At 43.4% G+C, this 20,595-nt stretch overlaps 1 protein-coding gene across 6 annotated transcripts in view; it reads left to right on the top strand.

Moving 5' to 3' along the window:
* The first annotated feature begins 347 nt into the window (after positions 1 to 347).
* The window catches only part of SMARCA2 (SWI/SNF related, matrix associated, actin dependent regulator of chromatin, subfamily a, member 2), a 116,615-nt gene continuing 96,367 nt past the window's right edge, over positions 348 to 20,595 (top strand). The window contains exons 1-2 of one of the 6 annotated variants that reach the window (XM_054282926.1): positions 348 to 509; positions 13,448 to 13,708. In XM_054282926.1, coding sequence (XP_054138901.1) covers positions 13,484 to 13,708 — 225 coding nt within the window. In that variant the 5' untranslated portion in view covers positions 348 to 509; positions 13,448 to 13,483. Of the gene's footprint in view, positions 510 to 755; positions 835 to 1,484; positions 1,567 to 1,961; positions 1,983 to 13,447; positions 13,709 to 20,595 lie in introns of those variants that run through there. The other 5 variants (XM_054282917.1, XM_054282934.1, XM_054282942.1 and 2 more) reach the window with 5 other exon arrangements.

Here is a 20,595-nt window from a genome sequence, read left to right as displayed (position 1 = left end):
CCCTGCTGCCGCCTTCGTGGGGAAGGAGGTCCTGCCCCTCTCTCTGCGCCGCAGAGGCTAACTGGGAGGGGCGGAGGAGCGCGGCGGCGGCACCTGAAGAGAGCGCAAGCCGCCACCGCTGCGCGGCCAGCGCGGGAGCGCAGCGCTCGCCCTCCGCACGGCGCCGCGGAGCGCAGCGCAGCGCACCCCGCCCCGCGCGCGCTTGCACACCTCCGCCCCTCCGGCCTCCCAGATGAGCGACAGCTCCTCAAGCCAATAGAACCGCCTCTTCTACGCAAGGGGGCGGGCACTCCCTGCTCGGCGGACCAATGGCAACATGGCTGCCTGAGCAGTGGCGTCCGTGAAGGGGGGCCGGAGGAGGGGCAGGAGTTTAGGAAGAAGAGGAGGGAATGGCTGTCATCAATGAAGTCATGTTCGTAATCTAGTCCCTCGCTCCGGTTCTGGACTCGAGTGACTCACTGAGGGGGGAGAGGAGAGACAGTCAGCACGGCGCTCCGCCCGGGCGGAAGGTAAATACAACTTGCAACTCGGTCTGTCAGCTCCCCGTGCCCGGCACTGTCCTTTATTGTCACCGGCTGTGCCGGCTCGCACTGTGCCCACCTTCCCTCTCCCCATCGCTCCCCTTCCCCGGGCACGGCCCCGCCGGTCCCAGCCGCCGCCGTGCCACCTGCTTCCTCTCCCCACCTTCCCCGGCGCCCGGCCCTCCAGAATATTTATATCCCCTAGTGGGTGGAGAGAAGAAAGTTTTGATCCGGTATTATTCTGGAATAATCACGATGCGGATCGCCGGAGTTGGAGCGACAGAACCCCCACGGAGTCGCCGGTGGCTGACTCGTGAGTCAGCGGCACTCTCGGTCTTGCCGCCCAGCGAGCGTGTCACGGGCTGCGGGCAAAACGGCCATGGGAGAAATAGATCCTTGGGGAGCGACAGCCCAGACGGACGGGCCGGGGGAGGCACCGCTGCAGCTGCCGGGGGTCGCAGGGTGAAGTTCAGGGTGTCCGGAGGCAGCAGAGCGCGGTGCGGCGGGGCTGTTTCTCTGCCGTGGCACACGCTGGCGCAGACCCAGCCGAGCGAGGGGAAGTGGGGAGGCATGGGGAGGGAGGAACATGGTGAATGGGGGAGCGGTCTCGCCTGCGAGGAGAGTAGCGGCATTCCCCGGCAGAGCCAGGGAGGCCATGATCCGGATCATCGCTGCCTGCCTGTCGCAAACATTGCACACACTGGGGAGGGGGAAGAAGCGGGGGCTGGGACTTTAGCCCAACAGGGCTGCGGCTCCTGTTGCTTTTCGGTCTCTTGTTTTTAACTGTGCAGTCACTCCTACTGTAAAGGTGTCGCGGTTTACTTCCCAAAATAGCTTGCATGTCGTCGTACCCCTCCCGTTTTCCCTGCAGAAATTCGCCCCCTTCCTCCTCCCCACCTCCAAGCAGAGTAGCACAAAACATGCGCTTACAATTTTGGAATCGCCTGCCAAGCAAAAAAGCGTTTTATTTCCGGTGTGCGCGGAAATTTATTTTTTTTAACCCGGCCGGGCGGGAGCGAGGATGCAAACGCGCGCGGATGCTCAGGTAGCTGCAGCTCGCCTGCCCCTATGTCGGGAGAGGGGACGGCGGTGTTTGGCACCTGGAAAAGTTCTGTGCCCAGCCGGAGGCGGGGGTGGGCGGCAGAGCGCTGCTGCAGCCAGCTGCCGGGCAGGGCCGGAGGGCAGCGGAGCCCGTCCCCGGGCCGCTGCGGGGCAGAGGCGGGAGGCAGCGGCTGCGGCGGCGGGGGGAGGATAGGAGGGTGGGTAGCCTTTCTCGTCCCTCCGCCTGTGCAAGCGGCGGCGGATCAGGAAGTCACCGCCGCCACACACAGGCGCACAGACATGTTTGGTCGGCGTGACATGGTGGCGGAGGGAAGGAGAGGCGGGGAGACGGGCCCAGCCCAGCCTTGAGGCATGACCCGGCTGGTCGCCCGCCCGCCCGGCCGCCTGCCTGCGGCCGAGGTACGGGGCCGTGCGCGGGCAGCGCCGTCAGCAGCGCACCCGCTGCTTCGTGGAGGGGCGGGGGCAGGCAGCAGCGGGGCCGCATTTCCAGGCAGGGACGTTTTACAGCCTGTCGGCCGGGGAGAAAACTTTCCAGAAAGGCTGGAGGGGGGAAAAACAGGGCCCTGCTGGTTGTGCGTGCCCGCCCCGGCGCCTTGGCGGGGGAGGCGGCGGGCGGCCCGGCGCCGAGGCCTGTGCCCGCCCGTCCTGCAGGGCCCGAGCACCCGAGGGCAGAGCAGCGGTGCTGCCGCCCGGGGAGGGAGGGAGCGGCCGCCTTGCCCCGCCGCCCCCCGGAGCTCCCGGGTCGCGGGTCCTGCGCCGCGGCTCTTCCTTGTGTTCACGGTGCAGAAATGGAGTTTCTTACGTTGTCTCCTCCCCTCTTAAATTTATAATGGTGGAACTACAAACTGCGCACGGCTGGGAAAGTTACAGCTCTTCTAACTCGATCTGAAGTTACAGTTTAACGAGCGACTTGGGTCGTTTTTTTGTTTTGTTTTTTTTTCCCCTGAGCGTGCGTTATGGTCAAGTAAAGGGAGTGTAAAAGTGTCTGCAGATTACGTACATCGTACCGAATTTGGTTTTTCTTGATATCTGGTTCATATGTTTGATATTCGGACTTACCGAACGTTAGGCTAATGCTGTTCTTTTTAGGGTGTATTTTTATGAATATTTATGTGAATATGAATATGCAAGTAAATAACTAGCTGAAGAATTGAAGAAAAAAAGTTGTTGGTTTTTCGGTTTTTTGCTTGGTCGGGCTTTTTTTCGCTGAAAGTGTTCAACATGCTTTCGTTGAAGAATTGATCTGAGGTCTGTGACACGGCATTGTTCCGTTTGCATTCTCTCTTGTTTTGCTTTAACTTTCTGAAGTGTTAAGTGGTTTTAACCACAGACCCTAAGACCCAAACGATAAACAGTGTACCAGAATTTAATTCCTTTGGTAGTGTACCAGTTACTTGTTCGGGGTGGGGCAGTCTCCTCTGTGCGAGTTACTATTGTTGTGCAAATACGGGCACACTTTCTCTTTCCGAACCTAATTGCCCTATTACTGTCTCTGACTTTGTTTCTTTTGTCCTTTTGTGATTCTAAGGAAAAAAAGTAATGTTTCAGAAGGACAGGCTTGCCCCAAGGCAGGTTGTTATGTGTGTACATATATATATATTTCAGTTATAGAAAGCAAAAAGACTTTTTGTATAGTGAGCTTTTAAAATTTAGAGTGGATCATACAGCATATGTGGACCTACCAGAGGTGAGAGTAAATCTTCATTAAAAACATTATATCTTTCATGAGTTATTTCTCAGCTTTAAGACTGGTATTTCTGTGGTGCATGGAACATGTGCCAAAGGACTGTGGTCAAGCAGTCTTAAATCTTTTGTTCATTTCTGAAGTAGTCTATGAACGTTTCTTGTCAAGTTTGAAAAGTGCTTTCACCAGCACCTGAGGCTTGAAAATTGGCAGGAGAAAAATTCCTTCAGCTCACATACCTATATTACATATATTCATGACAAAGGTGTGAAATTACTAACTCCATATGTATATATTTCTCAGGTGTTGTTTTGAAGTTAAGGTCAAAATATGCACAGTAGCAACTTAAAAAATGTCTACACTTTACCTCTGTTTTTTTGTTGTCCTGATGAGTAATATTGCTGTGAACTACAAGTGATCCTTTTCAGAAGGAAACTCCTCATTCTTTGTGTGATTTAGAATATTTTTGCAAATTACTCCTCAAAATGTCTATTGCATTTCTGTGTGTTTCCTGCTTCTGTCAGAATTCTCTATGTGCAGTAGGTGTTTCCTGGACCTCCATCACTTTTGGACTTAGTCAGATTTTTGATTCTCTACTGGAATGGTAAACACAACATTATGGCATAAAGATCATTTGTCATAAAATTGGCATTAGAGAAAAACTCATGTCTTATTTCCAAGATAAAATAAGAGAAGGATGAATAAGGGAAGGAAGTAAAGCTTTCTTAAACACAGTTTTGATAGTTTGTAAATACAGTAGAATGAGAAGACTAACACTGAAAATTGTTTTCTTTGTTTGTGACACCTGTATAAAGTCATTACTTACTAGGCATTAACATTTTCCTGTTTGTCTCCAGTTGGCAAAGAATATTTCCTATTTATCGCTTCAGAGTTTGAACACCTAGGTGGATCATTTAGAGGTGGGACATTGGAGAAAATGTTAAAATTATGTTTGTTTTTACAGTAAACATATGTTTTACATACAAGTAACTTGTATTTAAAACAATTTTCTACCTTCTTCCTCCTCTTCTTCCTTGCTTAAGTAAAGCCAAGGCCTGTTGGTAATATGGTGCATTCCTTTCCTTTTGCCTGCATCTCTTACAGTTTTTTATTTAGAAACAAATGAGAAGACTGCATTCAATAACTGTGGTTGGTACCTGAGTAAAGCTCACAGTGCGAAAACTTAATCCATGACAGTTCAGTAGTGTCCTGTATCAGTTTTCTGTGCTTTAAATTTACAGTGGAATCTACATATATGGCAAATGTGGGATTGATCTTGGACATTGTCTGATGGCAATTAAACTTTTGACTGTAGGTGTCTGCTATCTTCTTTTCCTGAAGGCTACTGTCTTCTGCAGCAAAGTTATCAGAAAGGATCATATGTCTGTGCTGTAGTGTCTTCACAGTAAAGTCTGGCAGCGTAGCTTAGCCTAACTTGTGTGCACTCCGATTTGTGATTATGCCTCTTGACAGTCTAGAGCACTTTCAGCTCCCAGCTGTTAACAAGTCTTTTTTTGCTGCTGATGTTAGTTTTCCCTGAGAGGGTAGGCTATAAACTAGAGCAACTGAGAAAAGTTGAACTTTGTGTAAAGCTGAAATATCTATACAGTAGGAGTAAGCATTTCTACATTATTTCAAGGTGAGGAGTAATGACTATGATCCCAAAGTAAACTGTCTCATACTACATGACTCCACAATGAAGTTTCTGGTGTAAGCATTCCACCTGTTTAACGAGCTGTATGGGGATGCTTTCTGCAGTTTCTGGCAGAGAGCTAGACACACAGCTAAAGGAGTGTTGCAGAGGTTTTTTTTCTTCTGGCCTAGGTGTCTGGATAAGTAATTAAGGTTCAGCATTTCTGGTTCTGTGGTTAGTATTTTAAACTGCAGATGCCCTTGCAGAAGGTTTTCAAGTTACGCTGACATGACATAAATGAGCATGCAAAGGCACATGTTAGTGTGTTTGGCTTTTCTTATGTGAACTAATAACTCTGGTATATGTTAGTTGAAGGATTTGAGTCTTCTCTCTGATTTTTGTTGTTTCATGTAAACCTGTTTATTGATTGAATTGTCATTTAATGAGATGTCAGTAATTAAATCATGATAAAAGGTAATGCAGTGTCCTGCATACAAAACACTGATTTGCTTCTAAGTGTGATAAGTTATTTAGTGATGATGAGCTATGATTACTAATCAGCTCTTCTACTTTGAGCATATTAATTTGATTATAGTTAGCAGATTATGCGAGTAATACAAATCACTGACGGTATAATTCCATGTTTTCTGTGGTAGTATAATAAAGATAACTCCTGTAGCCTATGGTGTATCACAAGTTTACAGTTTATCTTTTCAAAGCCAGCTGTGAATCGTGACTGCAGTTGGAAATGTAACTATTTCCCTTGTGAAGGCAGAGTTACACTTTGCAATGTCTGTGTGGCTGTTGTGTGGGTCCATATTTCATAAGTTCTAAGCAGTATAGTTTCATTACTTTCCACTGCATATCTAAGGCAGGAGATGTGGCCAAAACATCCTGGCTGAGGTTCAATTTAGGTTGAGAGGAAAGGCAGAAGTTATATTGGATGGTGAAGGGAGCTAGCTAGAAGAGTTATAAATACTTACTGCTCCATCTGTTCTTAGACTTGGTATGTGCCCTGTCAAAGCAGTCTGTAATCCCTGGATCTTTTTGGGTGTACAGCTGGTCTTGAATTCCAAAGTAATGCAAATGGTTTTTTACCTGCTGTGTTTTTGTTTGGGATCTGCTAATACTTCCTCATGTGAAAAAAAATCCCTGCCTTTGTTACCTGTGGGTTTTTAGCAGGTTTATACCAAAACGTGTGTAAAATAGAAACGTTGAACTGATGAGGACTATATTGTGCAGTGAATTAGTTACATCTACAAAACTTTCTAAGTGTATATAAAATGACAGTGGAGAAGCATTTATGCTTAGAGGCTGTTATTTCAAATTGTTAACAGTGCAGATATTCACTGTCTAGAAATAGTTGAGCAGAGATCCTAAGTCTCCCTTAATCTTGGGCTCTTGGTTTTGTGGCTGTTTGTGTTTGGATCTGGCTCTGACATATGATAGATGCCTTTTTTATTTCCCTGTCTTAGCTCTGGTTGTGTCCAGCAAAGGTGGAGAAATTATCTAAGACCACAGGAAGAAGCATGTGATTCTCCACAACTGATTCATTTACCAGTAGTTCATCTGGAGTGGTTCACAAAAGAAAATTGGTCATGTTGAAGTAAATAGATCTAAGAGGTGGTAAAGGATTACAGTTCAGGAAAAAAAACCCATCCTATTTGAAGTCATGTAAATAATACTACTCCAGTGAGCATTTTGAGGAAACTCTAAGATTGGACACTTGAAAAACAATTCAACAACATGTAATGTGTTCAAGAATCAGGGCCAAGAGCCTCATAATTTAGAATGATAAGATGTTATTTTTAATTTTCTTTTCATTTCACTATAGTCTTGTAATTTGTTGGAAACATTTACTTTTTTTTTTGCCTCTCCTTCCTCCTTGCTTTTTAATTCTAACAGGCACTACTCATTAAAAAGCAGTCCAAAGAAATAGGTCACCACTGGCTTTTGGCAGGGAGTTGGCTTCATACTGCTTTTTTCATTGCAGGCACCAGAATTTAGCCAAAATAATACCAATAATGGAACTGCATGGAACTCGGGGACTTTTGGACTTTAGATTTTTGCTTTGACTTTTATGAGACTTTGATAAAGGCCTAAAAGAATTAGATACCTGGGTTTTACTGGATTTTGATGAGAGCAGGGTCTCTAATTTCTGTGGGGTACAATCTCATACTTTTTGAAACATGTTAAACTATAAACTTATTAGCAGGTAATTTCTGTGAACAGGTACTTTGTTGGGAGGGCCATACTGTGTTCTGGTTGAGGTCAGTGGCTTTTTTTTTTTTAATTTTGTGGACTACTGTTGCCAGAGAAAATTGCTTTGTCTCTTTATTTCCATGACTGTCTTTGGACAGAGTTTATTACTTGAATTTAAATAGTGTTTTCCAATACTTTATATTCCCCAATATAGGTTTTATAAATTCCTTTTTTTTTTCTTTTTCTCTGATGTATAAAATGTCTGAATACAAATCTGTTTAAGAAAATTCCCAATTATGTGAGATGTATCTTTGCTCAGAGAAAGGTGATGAGGGGGCTTGGTCTGGTGCAAGTGATGCAGACATTCACCTCTGGTAGTTAATGTTTTTCATAGTTTGGACATTTGCTATCCTATCAGAAAGAATTCTGAATTTTTCAAATTTGCATGCAGGATATGTTTAATGTATTTGTAGATGGCAGTGTAACTAATGGACTTGAGACTGGAGCTAGTTTTTATGAGAATTTTGAGTTGAATTTGAAATAGGCTGAATAGGTGAATAGAGATAAAGATTTTAATACCCATTTTAATGCATGGGTATAGGTAGATGTCTGTTGTGAAATAAGATATTTTGGGATACTGTATACTGATAGAACTTTTATTATTGATTGTGTTATGGTTCTGTATACATTCTTCTGGATTGTAGTGGTGGTGCTAGTTATCTGCTTTGTTAAATGGATTGAATTTCGTTTATAATGCACATAGTGCATGACTCAGCTGTGAGAGCGTCAGTCTTAGATTTTGCAATATCACGATTGAAACATGTAGAAACTATTTGTTGTGTGGAAATGTGTGTTGTCCTTCATACAAAACATAGGCCTCTTAGAGGATGGTATGGTGTTCGCAGTTGAGAACATTTGGTAAGTTGATTCCTTTTGTGGTCATGTTGTGGAGTTATAGAGGACTAATTAGTGACTGTAGAGTTTTGAACTGAGAAGCTTCATAGGCATCTCTGTGTTTTACCTTGCAAGGAAACAGGATCCCAAGCTATCAGGTCATAGAATCACAGAATATCCTGAGCTGGAAGTCACCCAAAAGGATCATTGAGTCCAACTCGTGCCACTCTACAGGACACCACAAGAACAACACCAGATGCCAGAGACCTCTGTCAGGCTTGGTGGCATGACCACTTCCCTGAGGAGCCCATTCCAGTGCCCAAAAAACCTCTGGATGGAGAGTCTTTTCCTGATATCCAACCTAAAACTCTTGTGACAGAGCTTCAAGTCATTCTTTTAGGTCCAATCATTGATCACCACATAGAAGAGACACAGTGACATTGTCTGTCCCTCCTCTTTACCTCATCAGGAAGTTGTAGAATGCAGTGGGGTCTTCCCTCAGTCTTGTCTTCTCCTGGCTGAACAAGCCGAATTACCTCAACTGCTCCTTGGTACTTGTGGTTTGGGCCTTCTACCATCCTCACGCCTTCCTTTGGACACTCTCCAGTAACTTTATATCTCTCTTATTGTGGCACTCAGAACTGCCCCAGCACTCAAGGTGAGGCTGCCCCAGTGCAGAGCAGAGCAGGACAATCCCCTCCCTTGCCTGGCTGGCCATGCTGTGCCTGATGCCCTCAGGCCACGCTTGGCTCTCATGGTTGCCAGGGCACTGCTGATTCATATTCAGCCTTCTGTTGACCAGGAGCTCCAAGTCCCTTTCCATGGCACTGCTTTCCAGCATCTGATTCCCCAGTCTGTACATCAAGGGTTGCCGCATGTCAGGCACAGGATTTGGCATTTGGCTTTGTTAAACTTCATACCTTTGGTGATGGCCAAGTCTTCCTATTTTTCTAAGTTTCTCTGTAGGGTCTCTTTGCCTTTGAAGGAGTCAACAGCTCCTCCCACTTTTGTATCATCTGCAAAAGTCATATCCCTTCAAGTCCTTCTTCAGTCTTTTGCAAATGTAAGCTAGCAATGTGCAATTCCGGCCCAGAAAGCCAACTGCATTCTGTGTTGCAGCAAAAGAAATGTGGCTCACAGAGTGAGGGAGGTGGTTCAACCCCTCTACTTTTCCTGCATGGGACCCTACCTGGAGTGCTGTGTCCAGGTGTTGGGTTCCCAGTGTAAGAAAGATATGGACCTGTTGGAGTGGGTCCAGAAGATGGACTTGAAGAAGCTTAGACAGAGCACCTCTCCTGTGAAGGAAGGCGGAGAGAGTAGGGGTTTTTAGAGGATATTTCAGGGAGACCCCATTGTGGCCTCCGACTGTCTGAAGGGGCCTTATAAAAATGAGAGAGAGGGACTTTTTGTATAGGCACACAGTGGCGGGACAAGGAGCAGTGTTTTTAAACTTAAAGAAGGTATGTTTAGATTAGCTGTTCGGAAGAAATTCTTTATAGTGGTGGTGGTGAAGCACTGGCACAGGTTGACCAGAGAAGTTGAAGATCTCTATCTCTGCAACTGTTCAAGGCCAGGTTGAACTGGGCTCTGAACAAAATGATCCAGTGGAAGGGGTACCTGCACATGGCAGAGAGGTTAGAACTAGATTATCTTAAAAGTCCCTTCCAACCCAAACCATTCTGTGATACTGTGTTTAAGAGCACGGGGTCTAAGAAAGAGCCCTCTGGAACCCCACTAGTGACAGATCACCAGCCTGAATGCCACCCCATTCACTGTAACCCCTTGTGCCTGACCCATCAGCCAGCTGCTCACCCAGTACTTGATGTGTTTACCCATCTGTGTGCTGGACATCTTGTCCAGAAGGATCTTGTGAGAGGCAGTATTGAAACCTTCACTGAAATCCAAAAGGATTGCATCAACTGGCTTCCCTTGATCACGTAAGCGGGTTACTCTGTCATAAAGTTAGGTTAATTCTGACAAGCAGGACTTTCCCATGATGGACCTATGTTGGCTGTGACCGATGACTGCATTGTCCTTCAGGTGCTTTTCAATACCTCCCAGAATAGTATTCTCCATAATTTTGCCAGTCACTGAAGTGAGACTGCCAGGCCTGGAGTTTCCAGGCTCATCCTTCTTGCTCTTCTGGAAAACTGGGACATCAGCCAGCTTCCAGTCAACTGGGACCTATCTGGATTCCCAAGTCCATTAGAAAATCATAGAGAGAGGTCTCGTGATGACATCAGCCAGCTCTTTTGAGTCTTCTCAGATGAATTCCATTGGGCCCTATAGATTTACAGGGAACTGGGCGTTGATCATTCTCACAGCCACTGTCCTCCAACTCAGGGCCCTGGGGCCCATTAATCCATCATTGGCATTGAGGACGGAGGCAAAGGAAGCATTAAACATCTCTGCCATGTCCATGTCCTTGTTTGTGAGGTGGCTGTTCTCATCCTCTAAGAGGACAGTGTTATTTCTCCACTGTCTTGTGCTACTAATGCGTTTAAAACCCCTCTTTTTATTGTCCCTCTCAGTTGTGGCCAGTTTCATCCCCAGTTGAGCTTCAGCATGACAAATTTTCTCCCTGCAGTGGTGAGCAGCATCTCTGTGATTCTCCCACATCACCCGACATTACTTCTGCTGAGCCTACACCTTCGTTTTTTGCCTCTACCTCCCAAAGAAGATTCCTGTTCAGCCAAGCCATCTTCTGCCTCCCCTGCTTGACTTCTGGCATTTGGGAATTGCCTCTTCCTATGCCCTTAGAAGATGTGCTTAAAATGTGACCAGCACTGACAGACCCCAGCAGCTGCAGAGCATTTTCCCAGGGTACCCTACTGACTGATTCCCTGAGCAGCCTGAAGTCTGCTCTCCTCATGTCCAGAGTGGAGGTTTTGCTGGCGCTTTTCCTTCTGTCAACAGTTTTTGAGCTTGATTATTTTGTGGGCACTGAGAGCAAGAATGGGCGCCAATCACCATGTCTCTCATGAGACCCTCCCTGTTAACAAGCATGAAATCAAGGACAGCATCTTTCGTAGCCGGCTCTCTTAGGACTTGAAGCATGAAGTAGCATCCAGATGTTTTAAGAATCTCCTGGACTTGATTGTGCCGGCTGTGTGGTCTTCCTAATTAACATCTGGCAGGTTGAATTACACCATCAGGAAAAGTTTTAGGGTTTCCCTTGGTTACTTGAGGAATTGATCTCATTGTTGTGCTTGTATGATCTATAGCAGCCTCCCATGATCATATCTTCATTATTTGTTTATACCTTAATCTTAACCCAGAGAGTCTCAATCTTGCTGTTGCCAGTTGTAAGCTCCATACATTCGTGTGCCTCTGTTATAAACGATGCTATACCCTTACTTTACCTGCCCTGCCTGTCCTCCTGAAGAGCCTGTAAGCATCCAGCATGACATGCCAGTCGCAGGACTCATCCCACTGAGTTTTTTTATGTCAGTGATTTCCTATTTCTGGCACTGGGCCAAAGCTTCCCCTTGCTTCTTTCTCATGCTTGTAGTTCATTGTAGCCTACACCTCATGGAACAGATAGAGTGATCTCACTTCTTCAGGTTCTGGTGTGCCATCCCATTGCTTATCACTGAGAACCCTGGTTTTATCCCTTCCTGCCTTCCAATCTAGTTCAAAGCTCTGTCAATGCTAGCTCTAGTGGTAGAACCCTTTTTCCACTCTGCAAAAGGTACATACCTTCAGGTATCAGTACGCTATTGTAAAAAAAAAAAAGGCAGATTCTGCTGATGACATCCAATTTTGGACCCACATGCCCTGGGGAGCAGCAGACTTCTCTGTGACTTGGGTCTGGTCTGCATAGCAGGTCTGCTCTGCACAGCGGACTTCCCTTAAGAAGGGAAGTCACCTATATCAACTACCCTTTCCTTTTTATTAACAGGGCCAGTCGTGATGAGAGTGGCAGGCTGTCTTACTCCAGACGGTTCCCCCATCCCAGAAAGACCTCTGTCTACCTCATCAGTTGACTGTCCGGCCACTACAGGGCATAATACCTCTTGTAAATGGTACCAGTCCTATTTGTTGTCTTCAGGTTTTCAGGAGGAAGGGTGTTCTGGCTAGTGTGGCCAATGGCCAGCTTCCAGTGTTTGTGTTCAAGAGACCTCTGCCTTCCTGCCTGGTAGGGTTCTGAGTCTGCCTGCATCTTCTCTTCAGTGGAGGTTTGAGACTTGTGAGACATTGAGAATAGCCTGTCAATCTCTCCCTCATTCTCACAAGCGCCGCGCAGGCTGTTCACTTCACCCATGGCTCCTTAACCTGGCAACAGCTTACTTAAAATAACACATCGTCTGTGACAGGAGTGATGGTCAGCCACAGCCTTACGGAGAGGCATCAGGCACTCCTGGCAGCCTGAGTCCTGAAGAGCTTCATCTACCAATGGATAGTCTAGCTGGCTGAAGGCTTCTGACGTGGCTTCAGTGAGTTCAGGGGGCATGAGCTCTGTGGCATGTCAGAAAACCATACCTGAGGGAACATTCACTGATAAGAGAATGCCCTTCTTCTCCAACTACTGGGTCTGTTCATTGCCTCTGTTGGCTGCTCCCAAGTGGTCATATGGGAGCGCAGCCAGTGTGCCTTGGTCACGTTCACTAGGACCCCATTTGAGAGAGTTGGAGCAGCCGCTGTCCTTGCTGGCTCAACTCATGCCCGGTCGGCTGCTCTAGGGCAAGCTGCCAGTCCCAGGTGGGTGTCAGTGCTCCCCTGTGGTTTCCCTGGCTCCAGCCCTGCTCACTGCAGTCCATGGCTCCACACAGGAGCTGTTTGCCTTGGCAGGGAGTGATTGGGGGCAGTGAGGCCATGTTCCAACCCATCGCTGTCACTGCTGGCTCTGCCCGCTCAGCCACTCCAGGGCAGGCTGGTGGAGCCATGTCTCAGCGCTCTTGGGCAAGTGAAAAAAAAGTTCTGAAAATAGTTTTAATAATCCTTTTAATGTTTTCGCTCTACTACCATGAATTTTACAAGTGCAAATTTCAGGCTAGTCACAGGTGTTTAGGGAAAGATTTTTAAACATATAGGTTACAGAGATGTCCTGCTCTCTTTCCTGCTTTTAGTAACTACTGTGCTGTGCTTGGCCCACATGGCACATCTGGTGATAGCAAGTCAGTTCAGCTGTTGTTCTGATAGATGTTTCGCATAGCACACCAGCTACTCTGTTGGGTACCATACAAATGTCCAGAAACTGAAGAGATTATCAGGATCCTTATCTTTCTAGTGGGTTTTTAGAAGGATGATCAAGCTAATGAGCGACATTAAAGACTGTATAAGCCTTTTTCTGCTGGTGACAGCTTGCATGTGTATTTGTATACATGTGTATGTGCGCGCGTGTGTGTGTGTGTGTGTGTAACAACTGATTTTATTAAATTTTTTGCCATACCCCTAATGTCACATAGAAATTGTGGTTTTGTTTTTGTTTTGCTTTGTTTTTGTTATTAGAGCTATTCTGCTAATTGAAAAGGAGACAGAAAATAGATGTCCACGCCTACAGACCCTGGCGCCATGCCTCATCCTGGTCCTTCCCCTGGACCAGGACCTTCACCTGGACCGATTCTGGGACCTAGCCCAGGACCAGGGCCGTCTCCTGGCTCTGTTCACAGCATGATGGGGCCAAGTCCTGGTCCGCCCAGTGTCCCACATCCAATGCCAACAATGGGGCCTACAGATTATCCACAGGAAGGCATGCATCAAATGCATAAGGTAATAGTTTATTATAAGTGAACCTTTTTTCCCTACTTCCTCCACTTAAACTGCACATTTAGACTTGCTTAATTGCTTCTGTACATCACCTGCAGAACTTCAGCTATGCTCTTACTTCTTTCTTTCTTACTAAAGATTATTGTTGTATCAGACTAAACACAGCTTCCTTGTTCTTAGTAGACTACTTTGGAGTATAGTTAGTAGTTTGGAAATGTTAATTTGTGAATTGTACTTTTCAGTAAGACAGATGTTACTAGGGAGAAAAAAATGAATGATAGTGTTAAAACTTTAGGGCATACTGTTCTAAGCACCTTTTTTTGTTTTTCTTGTCTATGTGGATGTAGCATGTGTTTTTTTTCTGGGGTGGTTTTTAATTTTGAATGAAATTATTGTTCTTTTCCTTAAAAAAGAAAAAACAAAAACAAAAACCCCAAAACAATCTTAATCCACCTTAAAGGATTTCTTTTACAAATTTGTTTACTCTTCCATATTGAAAATGTGGTTAAAAAACATGGCTTTCAAGTCATTTTATGAGGACTCCATCTTACAAAGGAATATAAAACATACGACGTATCATGATGACCTATCATGTAGAACATGTCAATAATTGTACTTCTGTGGTTATTGTTAGATACTTAAAATTAGACTGTGTGTGCTTAGACTGTGTGCTTAGACTATCATTAATGTTTTTTGCTTTGAGGAAATACTTGCCTGTGTGGAAATTCCTTTGTGAGTACAGTTTCTTTATGTATTGTCATTTTTGTTTGGTTGTGTACCAGAGATTTAGAACCCAGAATAATTTTGATTGCAGTGATGTTCTACTCAGAAATACGTAGTAACAGCTTACAGAGCCAAGATATTGAAAACATTTTGGCAGCTATTGTTGATTACACTGGGAATTGTTATATGCACATAGAGAAAAAATTACAATAAAAAACTGTTTTAAAGTGATAGAAGCATGTTTTAATTTTCCTCTTGAAATTATGTCTTCATTTTGACACTCTCACATATGGATCAGTTTCATTCATTAAAAGAATATCCAATCAGTAGGGACATGACATCACCATATTTTACATGAAGAACTAAAAATATTGTAATAACACAAAGACTAGATAACGTGAAGGAGGCTGTGATCCAGCTTTCCATTTGCACTGACCTGCTGTAATCTCTGAGAGGTCAGTATGTGCAGTAGCTGTAACCTTTGCATTTGAATCTTGAGGCATCTGATTTAGCTGCTAGCCAGATTAGACATTTGCAATTGGCATTTTTTTGTTTGTGGGGTCAGTTACAGCCCAGCTTTTCAGAACTCTTGTCACTAGACTTCATAGCCAGGGTTCTCACTTCATTCCTTTCAATTTTTCTTGTACCTGTAGAAGAAGATGGCCCCAGGAATTTTGCATAGAACAGCTGAATACTTCACACATTGTTTTTAATTGATATATCCTGTTATACTGATATATCAGGCAGTCAATCCTATGGTATAGTTAGAAACAAACCAACAAATGTCATCCCACAACATTTTTTCAGGGACTTCAGAGAACATCTCACAAGGTTCTGTGAGCCAGAGCAGAAAGTCTCCCATTGAGGTGGCATTGAAATATTTTGAAAAATGTACCACAAAGAGTCTGGATAGCCTATTCAATGATGATCATTCAGTATAGTTACAGTAAATTACCTTTTCTATACCTTGGTTCTGATAATGGAATAAAGACTATAATTTCACAAGTCTTTATTTTTTACTAGCAACAGGCTTACTGTTGTCTTTTACATTTGTACTTCTGAGGTTCCAGCATGTCTTCACATGTGTGTGATTAACCTAGAAAATGGGTCTGTTGATTTGATACAGGTGAAAAAAATAAAAAATGAGATAAAATCTAACTTAATTTTCAGTCTATATGAGGTTTTAGGTCTGTTTTTCTGTGCAACTCCAGAAATAGTGCATTGGGATAACTGTTGGAAGGATATAAGAAATGCTGTAGAAGGGTGCCTTTAGATTATTTTGCAAGTCTTTCTGGAGTGCTGTTCATGAAATTAAAAAACTGGTCAGCCACCTGTAGCTGGACCAAATAAACATTTTATTTTTGCTAAATAAAATATGCTGACTTGCAAGCCATGATATAACACTTTTTTTAAATGAAATGCAGTAAAAATGGGGGATTGCACCAGAAGTGTCCCAGTTTTGCAGTTGCTCTGTGGGATACTTATGTATGCACTGGCATTTAACTCTTCCTTTTAAAATTCACACGCTTAAGTGAAACAACTGTGTTAGATGTTTGACTAGCTTACAAATGATAATATCATGCAAAAAGCTTTAAAAAATCCAAAAGATCAAGCAATACCTAACACTGATTGAAACAAATTTTTATTAATAAATCATAATTCCTAAAGCATGTTTACTTAAGAACAGTTGTTATGAAAATTAAAGATTGTATATTCACTTGGAAACCAGAAGACCTTTCCATGGGAAAATTTACTATTAGTTTACATAATGCAGTTTTGACAGAAGAAGTAAATTAACTGCATTTCTTGCTGGTTTCTTAAGGACTGTTGACCAAATTTCCAGCAAAATATAGGTCCAGATTTTATTGAATTGTGTCGTGGATACATCACAACTGTGTTTAAGAAGGAATACTCAAGAAGTCTGTCGGGGATACTGCTAAATGGACAAACTGTAACAGCCTCAGAGAATCTTGTGAAAGTAATACTTGGTAGCTGAAGGATGTTAAAAGAAAGCATTGCTACCTTCCTTGCCCTAGTCTTACTTTTCTTCTGCATCCGCATAGAAGCTCCTCTGGGGAAGAGTGAGGTTACCTGGTTTTAGTCTGAATTGATCAAGCTTTTGACACAGTCCCCCACAACATTCCTCTCTAGATTGGAGAGAGATGGTTTTGGTGAGTGGACTGTTGGATAAGAAAGTGGTTGGACAGTCACACCTGGAGCGTAGTGTTCAGTGGCTCAGAGTCCTGATGGACACCCGTGCCAAGTGGTGTCCCTCAGGGGTCTGTATGGGGACCAGTGTTACTTAATGTCTTCATTAATGACGTAGGCAAGGGGACTGAGCAGGTTTGCAGATGATACCAACCTGAGTGGTGCAGACAATGTCTGAAGGATGGGACGCCATGTAGAGAGACCTGGACAAGCTTGAGAAGTGGGTCCATGGGAATCTTAAGTGTTTTAACAAGGTGCTGCAAGGTGCTGCACCGGGGTTGAGGCAGCTCCTTGTACCAGCCCAGGCTGAGGATGAAAAGATGGAGAGCAGCCCTGCTGAGAAGGGCTTGAAGGTGCTGGTAGATGAGAGGCTGGACATGACCAAGCCATGGTCATGTCCAGCCCGGAAAGCCACACGTGTCCTGGGCTGCCTCCAGAGCAGTGTGGGCAGCAGGGCTCCGTCAGCTCTGGGGTCCCAGCACAGGAATGACGTGGACCTGTTGGAGTGCGTCCAGAGGAGGCCGCTAAGCTGACAGAGGGATGGAGCGCCTCTCCTGTGAGGAAAGGCTGAGAGGATTGGGTTTGTTCAGCCTAGGGAAGAGAAGGCTTTGAAATGACCTCATTGCAGCCTTCCAGTACCTGAAGGCAGCCTGCAAGAAAGATGTAGAAAGACTTTTTACAAGGACAGGTGAAAGGGAGAATGGTTTCCAACTGAAAGACAGGAAGTTTAGATTAGATACTAGTAAGAAATTCTTTCTTGTGAACGTAGTGAGGCATTAGAACAGGTTGCCTACAGTAGCTGTTGATGTCCCTTCACTGGAAGTGTTCAAGGTGAGTTTGGATGGGACTCGGAACAACCTGCTCTAGAGACTGCCACTGTAAGGGGTTTGGAACTTGATGATCTTTGAGGTTCCTTCCATCTCAAGCAGTATTATGATGCTATGATACAGCCTTCTTTTATCTTACGTGCTAGCTGGACCACATGATTTTAGCTGCTTAACCTCTGATGTTATGACTACATTGTAGCTTGTTCAGTTGAATGGTGCTCACTTGAGGGATGGATGCAGTACTATGAGCTCTTGCTTTATTTTCTCTTCCATTTAATTGTAACCTGATGCATAATCACTTCTTTTGTGAATTTGTAATGGGATATACTGTAAATGACTGCTGACTGGAATAATTAGAATGATGTCATAGGGAATATTACTGGTTTTAGTGAGTGAGATAAAATTTGAGGGAGAGAAAAAAGTCTTCAGAAATACAGTAGTTTTTACTAAACATGTTAGTTGTTCACTCAGATGTTCCATTAAAACTGACGGCAAATGGTTTCCTGTTTCAGATGTTATTGGGTAATAGATTAGACAATGGAATCAAAGTATTTCTGTCATGGTCCTGGAAGTAACAACATGCAACTTTAGTAGGCATGTTCCCTGCTTTTTGTTGTTGTTGTTGTTCATATGTACATTAGTAGAAAAGAAAGGAAGTATTGCCAACCTTGAAAAATCAACAGAGAACCTAATGTAAAGTGGTGATTTTGTGATTTTTTTAGAGATTAATAAAATTGGTGGCCAAAAACTACTAATTCCTGCTGCAAGAGCTACAGTCAGACTGTAGCTCTTGCAGGGAATGCAGGGATGCATTCAGTTATGTTGTGTAGTTATATGCAGTTACATGACAACATGCTGCTGTTGGCCTTCTGTAATTCTGTTGTTTTAGAAGCTGTATGGTCTACAAGAAGACTAGTCTCAGTACTCAGTCTTTGATTTTAAGGCTGGAGGGTTTTTTTACTTGATGTTTTTTTAAATAAGGTGGATTAAAACAAAAAAAAAACCCAGATGCTGTAATGTCACAGTTTACCTGAAAATAGGTCAAACTGTGATGCATCTATGAGAAGACCTTAGTTGCTAAATTCAGAGTAAAAGCACTGTAGGCAAAATTTTCCTTACGCATTAGACATTATGTAAGTCTGCCAAATCTATAGGCTTGTGGTAGCCTACAGTTGAAGTTCATCCCTCATTCTTTTTCTATAAGCATTGTTTATTTGGCCTGTTCAGTACTTATTTCCTTACTTATGGGGACCAATCAAAACTGTAATTTCTACTCTAAGTTGAATATGTCTCAACTTCCTGTTTTCCTTCTGTTCTGTCATATTAGAAGACTAAAACAAAAAGGGTACCCCATTGTGATAGTAGTGCTTTATTGGTAATATAAGTTACCTATCCCGACAACGTTTTTGTGGAACATAGCTTTAATAACTTAGAGAGGATTGAAGAATTTACAGAAATTACATTGTGTTTAGATACCCTCTGTAATTTTTAACCTGTGGCATAGATTTAGAGTTATCCTCTAGCTCTGTAACTATTCAGTGATTTAGAAAAGTTACCAAAAATAACTATTCCTCAGTTCTTATAGGCCACTGCTGTCCTCTGCTGAATTGTGTTCCCTATTGTATATGTTTTTTTCATAGCCAGTAGAGGTTCTTCTGTATGAAGTACATTCTTGGATGTGCCAGTCTCTGCATACATTTGCAATTATGCAATCATTAAAACTAATTTTGACTTCACAGAAGTTCATGCCATCTTCATCTTTTGTATTTTTGCTAGTAAAAAGCTGATTTATGCGTTGTAGTAAATTTAGTTTTCAGTTTTTTCACCACATAAGTAAATACACAGATGCAAACCCCTTTCTTGCAATATGTGTAGTCTCTCCTCCATTAGACTTGAAGTGTTTCAATTTGCTACGCTTGTTTTTGTGGCTGTGTTTTTTTAATAATACTTTCTTTACAAAAATTCGTTCTTTTGATCAATGATCTCCAAAGAAGCATGACTTGAATAAAAGTTTTCTTCCATAGTCATGTTGCTACCTCTCTGTTCTTGATTGATTTTTTAAAAAAAAATTCCTCTGTCAGAGGCCACATACTTGCTTTTCTCTGTGGCTCTTTTTTAACTGGCAACTCCATCCCCATGCTCTTTATGCTGGTACTTCTGATGAATGCATGCTCTGTGCCTTCTTACTCCCACCCAAACTGTTTGCGTTCCCAGAGGTTTCATGGTTGCCACCTATTAGTGCAGTGAAACCCATCCCTGCAGTTACATATGCCACAAATGTGCAGCTAGAGACTTCTGTTCTGGAGATCAGATCAAGTTACCAACAAGTCTCCTCCTCTTGGTAGCCATAAAGATACCATGGCAGCCAGCACATTCCATGACAAAATACGAATGCATCCAGCTTTATAGGTGTTTTGGTTTCTGTAATAGTCAGCTCATGCAGACAGAATGTGAAGCGAGAGTTTTCTTCTGCACTGGCTGTCTTTATAAGAAGGGATGAAGAGAGAGGGAGGGATCTTCATGCCTCAGAAAAGGGCACTGGGATTTACTTGGTTCGCAGAGTGGAACTATTTTTAATGTGTCAGTCATCTGTGCGTACATTTCTACACCATAGCCCAAGTTCTTGTATTTAAAAATAGCTTATTGAGTAGTATGTATTTTTCTGATACAGTTTCTTTTCACAAACATTTTTATACTGTCATGATAATTAAATGATTTAGTGAAACATGAAAAATCTATTTTATTTTTCCTTTTCTATAACTTTCCTCCTTTTAACTCAAACTTCTGATAAGAAAAAATGATAGTGAAATCCTTAAGAAATGCTGAACAACAACAAAAAATTCTGTGTGTTTAAAGGTGTTTTCTGTCAAATCTGATGATTGCAATTGAAAGTAAAAATTTTATGTGAAAGGTTTATGAAAATTGAAACTTAGAATTATTTTTTCCTTTGTAGAAAGGGTGACCTTTGTTTAGTTTTGTTGAAATTTATTCATGTGCAACAAATTACTCAAAAATAAGAAATGTGACACTTCTTTTCTATGAGCTGATGTAGCTTCCTGCACATTTGTTTAATTAGCTTCCTACATTTTCCACAGGAATAAGTTATCTTTAGTCTCTTTTTAAAAAGAAGTC

The sequence above is a fragment of the Melozone crissalis genome, unplaced genomic scaffold (assembly GCF_028551555.1).
Source record: "Melozone crissalis strain CALT ecotype California unplaced genomic scaffold, PUWL_Pcris_2 ptg000005l_1, whole genome shotgun sequence".
Taxonomy (NCBI): Eukaryota; Metazoa; Chordata; class Aves; order Passeriformes; family Passerellidae; genus Melozone; species Melozone crissalis.
This window is presented reverse-complemented; position numbering and strand designations above follow the sequence as displayed.